This window comes from Mustela nigripes, chromosome X, assembly GCF_022355385.1.
Source record: "Mustela nigripes isolate SB6536 chromosome X, MUSNIG.SB6536, whole genome shotgun sequence".
Classification (NCBI taxonomy): domain Eukaryota; kingdom Metazoa; phylum Chordata; class Mammalia; order Carnivora; family Mustelidae; genus Mustela; species Mustela nigripes.
This window is the reverse complement of record NC_081575.1, coordinates 122,634,460-122,646,546: the sequence shown is the minus strand read 5'-3', so window position 1 is coordinate 122,646,546 and position 12,087 is coordinate 122,634,460. Positions and strand designations below refer to the sequence as shown.

At 43.5% G+C, this 12,087-nt stretch overlaps 1 protein-coding gene across 1 annotated transcript in view; it reads left to right on the top strand.

Moving 5' to 3' along the window:
- ARSF (arylsulfatase F) overlaps positions 1-4,332 on the top strand; it is a 29,586-nt gene extending 25,254 nt beyond the window's left edge. The window contains exons 8-10 of the mRNA XM_059385312.1: positions 437-599; positions 3,482-3,603; positions 3,965-4,332. Of these exons, the coding sequence (XP_059241295.1) occupies positions 437-599; positions 3,482-3,603; positions 3,965-4,332 (653 nt within the window). The remainder of the gene's footprint in view (positions 1-436; positions 600-3,481; positions 3,604-3,964) is intronic.
- Positions 4,333-12,087: the final 7,755 nt, after the last annotated feature.

Below are 12,087 nucleotides of genomic sequence, written 5' to 3'. Positions count from 1 at the left end.
ATAAAAGAGAATAAGTAAATTCTATGATATTTTGAGGATAGTAAAAATCTAAAACAAAACAAAACACAAAAGCTTCTGGGAGGGGGGCATTGTCATTCTAAAGGACATCTATAAGCAGGGCTGACTGAGGAAATAGTGTGCAAACGTGTGAAGGTGGCGGGGGACATGGCAGGTGTATTTGTGAGGTTACAGCGTTGCAGGCAGACCAAAAAAAGCCTGTAGAAATGTCCCAAATAGAATACGATTAGCTACTTGATCAAAATTCTACCAGCAGCCCAGGACAAAGTAAATCCACGGACATGTACTGCTGACCCCCATCAGGACTCTTTAAGGGGTGGGCTCTGAGCACATGGTCTGTGTTGATACTCATTTACCTGTCTAAGCAGTCTTGCTACCGTGACCATTTTAACTGGTCCTCTGTTGCCTTGCCTCGTAGGTGGGAAAGGTATGGGCGGCTGGGAAGGTGGAATCCGTGTTCCGGGACTTATCCGCTGGCCGGGAAGACTGCCGGCTGGGAAAGTGATCGAGGAACCTACAAGTTTAATGGACATGTTCCCCACACTAGCGGCCGTCTCCGGAGGCATGGTCCCTCAGGACAGGTGATGTCACACCCCCTGTTCTCATCATCTTTGTTCTCAGAGCATTCAGGACCAAGGTAGCGAAGTCTGTCTTAATGGGTTGGACGTTGTCCCCAATACCTAGGGAAGTTTAGCTTTGTTTATGTCTACTGTAGAAGATCGGGAAGGTGGACGTGAAGGTAAGGCATTCCATGGGCCCTTGGAACACTGATGTGACTTTTTTGAATTCGAGCAAGAGGACACTCTTCAGATGGGGTGGCACCATTCCCTGGGAGTGACTGACCAAGGCAGGCTTCCAGGTGACTTCTTCACAGTTCATTCTAATGGCTTCTACCCCCTGACACGTGTCCCTTGTAAGCCCAAAGACTGATTCCCGTGTGTCCTTCTTATACGAGGGACCTTGTCTCTTTCAGAAGCAAACGAAATGGATCCCAAAGCAAATTAGAAACAGCAGCAAAGAAAGATCTCAGTGTTTTTTTCTAACCTCCTTTTTAGCGAATCTTGGAATTTATTGAGAATTTACATAAAATAATAACAGAATGCAAGTCCCTTCTACTAAGAAGCGTATTTATCAATTTTGGCTTAATGGCCCATTTTAGAAAATAGTAATATTAGTGGAAATGTAGTTTTCTTTTAACTGAGCCAATCGTAGCCATAAAAATAACTTTCTACTCTATCACTGGGGTTCACTAACTCTGGGACATGGCCATCGTCTAAATATTAAACTCACAAAGGTTATGCAGAATTACAATCTAAAGAAATATTGTCTGCTAAGCTCTGATTAAGATTTTGCTTCATAGAACTGATCTGGTTTTCAGTTTTCTTTTCTTTTCTTCTTTTTTTTCTTTCTTTCCAGAATTAGCTCTAAAAATGTCCTATTTTTATTCCGTGTGCTTTTCTATTTTTCAATGGAAAACTGATGTGAGGGAATCCAGAAGATTCTAAACACACACTTGGTTCTATGATTGAAGCCACATTGGCCATTTGTGTAGAGGTCTTTGCGTAGACATCAATGGTTTATTTCTTTGTGATAAATGCCCAAGAGTGGGAAATCCGGGTCATATTATTCATATGTGCCAATATATTGCTAATATCTATTTATGAGAAACTTGTTGGATTGACTTTCAAAATGGCTGCCCCATCTGGCGTTCCCACCACCGACACGTAAGATTTCCAGTTGCTCTACATCTTTGGTCACACTTGGTATGGTCACTCTTTTCCATCTTAACCATTATAATAATTGTGTAGTTGAACGTCATGCTGGTGTTCATTTGTGCTTCCTTAATGACTAAGGATATTGGACATTCTCCTTTTACTGGCCACCCTTGTCATTTTTCATGAACTATCTATTCAAACTGTCTTCAAACCGTCTGCCCATTTTTATTTTTAAATTGGGGATTTCATTGTCTTATTGTTGAATGGTCAGAGCTCTTTATATATTGCGAACACAAGTTCAGTTCCTTATCAGATCTGTGTTTTGTCAATCATATTTTCCATTCTGCATCTCACCTTCATTCTCTTACATTATTATTTGAAAAGCAGAGGTTTTCAATTTTGATAAGGGTCAATTTGCCCGTTTTCTTTTATAGATTATGATTTTTGTAACCCATCTAAAAACTATTTTTCTATTCAAAGGTCACACGGATTTCCTATTTCTTCTGGTGGTTTCTTTACTTTCAGGTTTTACATTTAGACATATGGTCCATATTGAGTTAACTTTTTATATGGTGTGAGATAACGGTTCAGAATTATTATTATTATTTTTTTTTTTTTGCTATTTAGGTATTCAGTTATTCTAGTGCCTTTTAAGGAAAGACTGTCCTTCCTCAGCTGGATTACCTTGGACATTTGTTGAAAATCAACTGATTGATATATCCACTGGTCTGTTTCTTGGACTCTCTCATTTCACTGATTCATATGCCCACCCTTATGACCATATGATGCTGGCTTGAATACTCTTGCTTGATTTTGGAATTATTTAGTTGAACCTTCAAACTTCTTTCTTCTTTTTCAAAATTATTTAACCTATTCCAGATTGCTCTCACATGTCAATTTTAGAATACATTTCTCACTTTCTCCGAAAAAACCTTCTGGGGTTTTGGTTGAGATTACATTAAATCTATGAACTGCTTGTTGAAAATCAAGATCTTAACCATGTGGAGTCTTCCAATCTATGAACATTGTTTATCTTCTTTATTAGTTCTGTTCTCAGATGTTTTATGGCTTCAGGACACAAAATGTTAATATTAGAAAAAAGTATATCCCTTGATATTTCATGTTTTGTGATGTAGTAAATGGTATTTTTTTAAAAAATGTATGTCCTGGTTGTTCACTGCTAAGATTCAGAAATAAAATTCTATACTGGTGAACTTACCAAACTTAATTAGTTCCACTAGCTTTTTAAGGGGTTGTCAACACAGGTAGTCATTGTGTCTGAGAATAAAGACAATGTTATTTCTTTTACCATCATTTTTAGGATGGTATGACATCTATCATTGTATTTTTTATTATGAACCAGGTCTTATTTTTTCTAATGAGGGAGAAGATCTGTTTTCTAATATAACTTAAAAAGCATCAGATTTGTTTCCCATCTTTTTTTTTTTTTTTTTTTTTTTTTTTTTTTTTTTTGTTGGTTTTTTTTTTTTTTGTTTTTTTTTTATTTTTTTTTTCTTTTTGCATTTTTTTTTTTTTTTTTTTTAATTTTTTATTTTTGATAAACATATATTTTTATCCCCAGGGGTACAGGCATGAGAATGTAATGTACCTGACAGTGTGCACAGATTTCCAGAACAGTCAGCACGCTATTCTCTGGGCCCAGGAAATGTCATGGAATGCGCAGACCATCCCTCCAACAGCCCCCTGGCCAACCTCCCTCACCTGACATCCTTTGTGTGTGTCCACAGGGTGATCGATGGCCGGAACCTCATGCCTTTGCTTCAGGGTGAAGTGCAACGCTCAGCACACGAGTTCCTGTTCCACTACTGTGGAGCGTTCCTCCATGCTGTACGCTGGCACCCCAAGGATAGTGAGTACACCAGCCCCTATTTCCTGCAGATACCAAGGTCATGGTCACTCATGACCACTGAAAATACCTTCTTGAAAAACTTTCCAAGAACCATCATCTTTAGAAAGGCAGGGGGAGGTCTTGAAGAAATAGGCATTTTTGAGAAGCAGAACGAATGGGTTCTTCCAAGAGTACTTAAAATTCTACTAGCAGATTCTGATTTCTTAGTATTGTTCTAAGGATTGCATGATATTTAGCATTAACGTATGGGCAAAGAGAATGATCAGGTAGAAGAACACAAGATCTTCTTCTGAACTTCTTTTGAACACAAGGTCAGTTGGCACAGGAGTTGTATTTCTCTGACGTGTCTTTTCTGGTCTAGGTGAGGCAGTGTGGAAGGTACATTACGTGACACCCGTGTTTCAGCCGCCGGGAGCTCAGGCCTGCTATGAGACTCTCTATTGCCAATGCTCAGGCAACCTGGTCACCTACCACGACCCTCCTCTGGTCTTCGACATCACCAGGGACCCCTCCGAGTCCATACCTCTGACACGGGACACAGAGCCCTTGTTTGACGTCGTGATCCGAACAGTGGCCAATGCCGTGAAGGAACACAAAAGAAGCATCATTCCCGTCCAGCAGCAGTTGTCCGAATTGAATTATAACAACCCGTGGCTGAAGCCTTGCTGTGGTGTGTTCCCCTTCTGTCTGTGTGACAAGGAGCGGAACATCTCAGTTGTGGAACCGTAAGGAGAAGCAAGGATTGAGAGCAGGCAACCCACCTGAGCAGATGTCGACATCTGCGAAATTTCAAGGAAGGAGTTGAAGAGCCAATGGGTTTCTTTACAGCTCCAGATCACTATGTGCCCATTGGTTGTGACACTGTTAACTTCTTTTTCTTTTCTGCTCTTGGTGAGATGTGTGTGTCTAAACCTGTCTTCTGGGGTTAGGAGACAAGCATTCACATGGGCTCTGTTGCTCTCCAAAGCAAACTCTCCATGTCAGGTCCTCTGTGCATCTAACTCATTGGTTGGGAAAGGGAAAAGGCCTACCATTAAAGCATAATCATTGAAATTACAATGGTTTTGAATTGAATAACTGAAATCCTTTCCATCTGGAAAATTGAATAATGGACAAATAATAATGGATGAAATCATAGTGCATTGAAAGGAAGTAGTCAAAAGTGGCCCTTAAGCCCACCAAAAGGATTTCTTTTCATTCACAGAAACTCAGTTGAGAATGGGATCTCAAAAACTTGGGTGGGATCCCCATGTGGATTTTTCCCATGAGGATGAGCTAGAGCTTTGATGGAGTCTCTTCCGTCCTCCGTCCTTCACAGCCATGATGTGGGTACAACTCCTTGTGTGAGTTTGCTAGGGCTGCTTTCGCAGATCGCCACGAGTGCGGTGGCTCCAAACACAGAGATTCATTCTCTCTCAGTGCTGGAACCTGGAAGTCCAAAATCAAAGCATCATCGAGACCATGCTCCCTCTGAAGCTCTGGGTAGAATCCTTCACTGCTTGGATCTGTCCCAACTTCTGGTGGTAGCCAGGAACCCATGGTGTCCCTTGGCTTGTAGATACACCACCCTAGTCCCTATGTCCATCTTCTTGGGACCTTCTTCCTTTCCTGTGTGCTCACCCCCATATTTCCCTCTCTTTATAAGGACACCTGTCATTGGATTAGTAGGACGTCATCCTAACATCTGCAAAGACCCTATTTCCAAATAAGGAAACATTCACAGGTAACAGGGTTTAGGACGTCAGCATATGCTTTTGGGGGTAGACCATTCAGTCCACAACACTCCTACACAAGCAATAACTATCTGTAAATTGTTCTGTAACTTGTTCAGCAGAACAGGGCTTGTGTTGTTGGGTTAATATCAGACCCCTGACCATCCTACTGCCAAGTATCCATGCTTAACTCTAGGACACAAATAGCCATTAATATTGGATACTGAGCAAGGATTTTGTTGTTCTCCTAAGTGATTCCGGGGAAACCATCTTGGACCTTATTCATCTATAAGAGGATTATTTATAAAAAGGCTGATTCATGTCTCCAACACTCATTTTCCTAGAGTTTCGAACCCATTCTTATTTTACGATACAGCTAATGAGAAGTTTCATTTTACGTTTAGGATGTCACGGAAGATCATTAGAGAATTTTAGCCCGAGAAAGGTCTTCTGAGACTTTCTCACCAAGCCCCTTAGTTTATGGGTGAAGGGGACAGAGTGTGCAATGAAGAAGGGGATTGACCAAGAAAGGCCACATCGGTGAGTGAGAAGGATGACCCACTCTAGACTGCAAGTTGATGACCCCTGGATTCAAGAGTCCTCTTATATCCCAGCTCTGTCCCTTCCATGTTCCCAAGTCACCTGTTGCCCTGAAGGCTCTAGGAAAAAGCAAGCCACGTCCAGCTGAAGATACACTTTCCATTCTGCGCCTTGGTGTCCTGGGAACAGCTGTGGTTCTCACCACCCCGGTGTCTTTGGGCCACTTCCTGCTTTAGGGGGTCCATCTGCAAAATGCCAAAACAACTGGACCTCCATCACAGCACTTTTGTGAAGACTCATGGAGATGACTCCTACAAAAGGCTTAGCACATGGACTCCTACTGAGCACTAGATAGTATTTGCTTTTCCATGAGCTGTTTTGAAGATACTTTTAACATTTTTGGGTTAAAGTATGAGGTATGTCTGGGATGTCTGGGTGGCTCAGTGGGTTAAGCCTCTGCCTTTGTGTCAGGTCATGATCTCAGGGTCCTGGAATGGAGTCCCATGTTGGGCTCCCTGCTCAGCGGGGAGTCTTCTTTTCCCTCTCCCTCTGCCCCTCTCCCTGCTCGAGTACACACACTCTCTCTATCTCTGTCTGAAATAAGTAAATAAAATATTTTAAATGTGGGGTGCCTGGGTGGCTCAGTGGGTTAAGCCTCTGCTTTCGGCTCAGGTCATGATCTCAGGGTCCTGGGATAGAGTCCCGCATCGGGTTCTCTGCTCAATGGGAGCCTACTTCCTCCTCTCTCTCTGCCTGCCTCTCTGCCTCCTTGTGATCTCTCTCTTTCTCTCTGTCAAATAAATAAATAAAATCTAAAATATATATATATATATTTTAAATGTAAGGTATGACAGATCAAAATGGCGCACGCCTTGACCATTGGTCAAAATGGCGATGGATTAACCATTGACCCAAAATGGAGTTATAAATCATAAAATTCTCTCTACAGGGGTGCCTGACTGGCTCAGTCAGTTGAGTGTCTGACTCCTCCTTTCGACTTAGGTCATGATCTCTGGGTCCTGGGATTGAGCCCCAGGTTGGGCTCCATGCTCAGCAGGGAGTCTGCTAGAGAGTCTCTCTCTCTCTCTACCTCTGCCCCCTCCCCAGCGTGTTTTCTCTTTTTCTCTCTCTAAAATAAATAAATAAATCTTTTAAAAAAGATAAAATAAAATTCTCTCCAGATAATATGACTTTAAAGTGTGTGTGTGTGTTTTTTTAAAGTTGGTTTTATGCAGGCGATGCTTCCTTTTCAATATTGCTGTAAAATGCTCTAAAAAATATTTTACATATAAAAAATTTCCTTCCTTCCCACCGCCCTTAATACCTAATAATCTAAGCTTTATTGAGCGTTTGATGGTTTTACTCATTAGATTAATTTAACCACTAGGGGGCACACGAATATAGCTTTGTGCATCCCAAGAAACAACTTTATAAATGTAAATGTAAAAAATAATAATAATAAATAAATAAAGGTAGCATATGTTTAAACTCCATTCCTGAAAAGGGAATTTTCAAAGGACACACTTTTCAATGTATCAGCTCCGACGGGATCAAGAAATTCACCCCCACTGTTCTGTGCATCTTAAGGGGCAATTATGTTACATACTCCCCTCAAATTGATGGGATTATAAGGCCATCACCTAAATTTTCTGGTAGGAATCACAGAAAGCATAAGTTAAAGCAAAACACACAATCACAGAGAAAGAAAATACTCCACGTGCATAAATTATCTGGGTTTTTCTAAGCGCAATAATATGTTGATTCCAAGTAGAGTCTGTGATGTGTTTTGCTGGTTCCTCCTGACTATGGTGATGCATTAATCAGACGCCTAGAAGAATCCAGAGAAACGTGGAGCCCAGATGCATCATTTCTCCCGTCTGGAGACTCTCTTACTCAAGAGATGGGGGAAAGCATGATAACTCAAGGGGGGATACGCACACGTATAGTCCCAATATGTTTTGCTGCACTCAGCGTCTACACTCCCGATCTGGGTAAAATGTGTCTAAACGTTTAAAACACTGTGTTTTACGATCCAGATCGCTCGTGAAATGTGACTCTGGATGCTGGTGGGTTTCAGACCCTTGGAGGTAGCGTTATGTAACCTCTGGTACTCAACGCCAGTGTCCTGCCAGAGCGAGTGTCCAGGACAGAGCGAGCTGCCCAGAAACAGCCTAAATATTCAAGAAGGACAATCAAGTGGGGCGTCTGGGTTCCTCAGGGAGGGGCTTCTGGGGTGAGGGACAGTTGGTCAACCACCTCTGGATGGTGTCAAGGTGACAATGGATATTTTCCAGGGGCGTTCTGTGGGATGGGCGTCAGGATAGAAAATATGGATTTCTGACTTGGAGAGCTTGCTGCCGCCTCCCTAGGCATGTTCTGTGCAATTTTCTACGGCATTTAAATAAGAGTCAAGTAAAACTTCCACTAGGGAAATGCAAATATCTCCCATACCTCCCTCCCCGGGATCCTTTCTTAACTGTAAGGAAATCCCTGCTTCCTTTTAGTAGAATATTAATAAGTGATCCAGACGCCCTATTACCCTGGAAAGCCAAATTGAAGTCTCTGCCTAAGGGACCCTTTCAGACAGCTAATTGTCAAAAAAAAAAAAAAAATGCACAATTTGCATGTTTGCAAAGACAGGCTTTGTGCATCTGAACCTACTGTTGTGGGTTCTCAGTCTGAGCCGTAACTACGTGCGCAAGTTCAGTCTAGGGCGTCCTGTTTTGGGGTCAAGACGGGCTGTGTCATTTGAGGGGCACCATGTGGAATGAAAACCCTGGGTTCTGTCTTTCAAAATCCTTATGGGTGTGGGAATGACGACGGCAGAGTGTTAGGACATGTGTGGTCATCGCTGGGGAGAGGGGCTTCCCTGTGGGAGCATAGGTGACCATCAGGAAGCCCGCCCTGATTGCAGGTGATTTCCCCTGCAAGTCTTCTCCAGGACCTGCCCTGGCACTCTGGAATGAGCTTCGGTCCTTATCAAAAGCATCTCTGACATTTGAGGTGGGACCAGGTGTGTGCAACGCCGCCGTACCCAATGCTCTTGATGTTTAAGATAAGAACTATATTTAGGCTGACGCTCAGGGTGGGAAGGAGCTGACATTGCAAAGACCCAGGGTGGAGGAAAGGCATGCAGCTAGGGTTTATGACCCCAGATGGGTGGCTTCCAGCCGCTGCCTTCAGGCCTGCGTGAAATGGAGAAAACATGGTTGAGGTCCCTCACAGTAGTTTAAAGGAGCAGGGAAGGCCTGGTTGGATTTAAGGAGGGCGGGGCTTTATCTGGCCACCAGCCTGGCTGCTGTGGGGGCTGAGCCATGAGAGGTAGGAGATAAGACACAGGACACAGGCACAGGAGGGGAGATGGTGGAGACAGCAGGATGTGTGGTCGATGACAGTGGTCTCACCCACAGGACTGGTATTAGAGATGGCAAAGGAGCCGGGGTTTCCAATGTAAACCACCAGTAGAAGGAACCCAACTTGCTGTTGGTTGGTTTGAGGGGAGGAATGCAAAGGAAAGAAAGATGCTTATTGCAAATGACTTCCTGCTGTCGCTGGAGGGATACTGGCACCATTTGCAAAGATGGCGGCTAGAGGGACAGATGTACAAGGGGAAAGCCCCGAGTCTGAGGTGGGGCCACCAAATGTCCAGCACCAAAGAGACGGGACATGGTGAGGACTGGATGAGAGGCACCATTGGTCTGGGGATGAGAAGGGGAACTCCCTGGTTTTGTTCCCTCTCACAGTCAAAAGCCAAGGAAGAGAGAGACTCGTTCCCATTCTACATGGCATAGACTTGCCTGCTTTGTAGGTGAGCCCAAGAGAGACCATGTGGGGATCCCTCCCGAAGGGGGATTTGTAGAACACCGATGTTGTCCAGCAGGGACAGGAATAAAAGAACAAGCCTGCTAGTGTGAATGAAATCATTTCAAAGTCCCACTTGCCCCCAGATGAAGGGCCACTCTTTCCATGATCGTGATGACGGTGGTTTGAATCTGTAAATTCACAAACTCTACGCTCGCTTGGGAAAAGCTCTCACGTTGAAGAAGTCATATTGACCGCCTCTGAATTCCCTTTTCCCTATGGGTCTCTTTTTCCTTCTTTCTGGTAAAGGGAGGAGATTCTACCCTGACTGTTTAACTTTGCCCATGAAGCACCTCTGGTGGGTAGAAAGTGGGGTGTCCCATCCGTTCCCGTCTCTGTGCAATGCTATGGCTTTCCCTGGAGCCAGAGATGGCAAGACAGGCAGGATGTGGCAGAGACGGCAACAGCTCTGGGGAACAATTTTCTTAGGCCAGGAAACCAAGACTCAGCTGGACACCCACACACCTTTGAGAGGCCAGGCACTCACAGTTCCATTTCCAAACAGGTGCCCAGTCTTCCTTCACCCAGGAGGGATGCCTGCAAAAAAGAGAACAAGGAAATGGGTGTTGCTAAAAACTTAGAGACCAAGAGATCCAGGATATGTCCGTAGGAGTGTCCTGGGGCAGCTGTAGCAAATGACCCGAGACGAGGTGTCTTAAAACCACAGGAATGCATCCTCCTCCAGCTCTGGAGACCAGAAGTCTGAGATCCAGGCGGGGCAGGGCTCCTGAGATCCAGGCTGGCACAGGGTAATGCTCCCTCCAGAGCCTCCAAGGACGGTCCTTCCTGTGTCTTCCAGCTTCTGGGGCTCCAGACATCCCTGGGCTGGTGGCCGCATCCGTCCCCTCTCTGCCTCCGTCCTCACGTGGCTTCTCCTCCCCGAATCTCCTCTTCTGTCTCTTATAAAGATAGTGTCATTGGATTTAGGGTCCACTGTAAACCAAAATGACCTCATTTCGAGATCCTTAACTTCATTCCATTTATAAAAGTCTTTTTTCTTTTTTCTTTTTTTTCCAAATAAGGTCTGTTTGAAAAGTTCAGGGGTGACGACTTAAACATATATTTTAGGAGTCATCATTTAAACGATGAAAGTTTCCGTATTAGGTATCTGCCCAGTGGCCAGTTGGATTATACTGGGTTTCCAGGTGTTTCTGAGGGTCAAAAGGGCACAGATCACAAACTGCTATTCCTGAACCCACCATTTGGGTGTTTTAACAATATTTAAAAGTCTCTACCCTTCTTTAATGATTCTTTATCCTAAATAGCTGGGAATCGACGGTTACTGGTTTGACTTGAGTCTTGGATGAATTTGAGGAAAAGTCAGAAGTTGTGAAAACCTCACGACCTCCTGCCAACTCACCAGACACCTTTTATGCTTCAGAACCAGCAAGAGAAATATAATTTCCGAGGGAGCAGAATTCCATGTCCGTGTCGACGTCAATGGAAAAAGGAGCCGGTTGGAAACGGGTAGAAACAGGAAGGCAGAGAAAGTTTCAGGATTTTATTTCATTAAACACAAAGCTTGCTGATGCTGACCTAAAGGAAAGCACATTTCTTTGTCTTCTTTCTCCTTCTTCTTCTCCTCCTCCTCCTCTTCCTCTTCTTCTTCTTTTGTAAAGGAAATAATTTTACAACTTGGAGGAAATGGATTGATACTGACAATAGAAGAGTAGCTGAATGTATAAAATGGCTATTTCTAGGGAAACTCTGAAATGGTTCTTTGGAATACCTCATCTTGGATGTTATGTTAACCTGAGTTGTACAGATGTGTAAGCCCAGAAGATACGTGAGGGCCCATGTTTCATGCAGATGCACAAAAGTTTGGGTACAAAGAAGCAGGCCTAGGGAACCCAGGGTAGTTCAGTTGGTTAAGCATCTGCCTTCAAGTCAGGTCCCCATCCCAGGGATCGAGTGCCACGTCAGGATCCTTGCTCAGCGGAGAGTCTGCTTCTCTCTCTGCCTCTGCCATTGCCCCTGCTTGTGCTCTCTCTCTGTTAAGTAAATAAATAAATAAAATCTTTAAAAACAAAACAAAACAAACAAAAAAAAAAACAATCAAACAAAAAACCACAATGAATCTAACCTATGTCTACCATTTCTTCTTATTGGCAAAATTAAATAAACACCCTTGGTTCTTGTGTCCGTCCAGGTTTGCCAATGCTTTGTATACAGCCAACTGCAATTCTAGGGGAAGCATTTTATCTTGCCCTTCATGGGTCATAGGTGCTTTTTAAGAGCCATGTGGAAATTCCACTCCCATGGAAAAAAAAAAATGTCTTCCACTATAAGCCCCACTAGTGCTTTTGAAATGGTGGGATCAGCCCAGAGTCTAAACTCTTTTTAGCTTTCTAAACATGACTCGTGGAGTTGA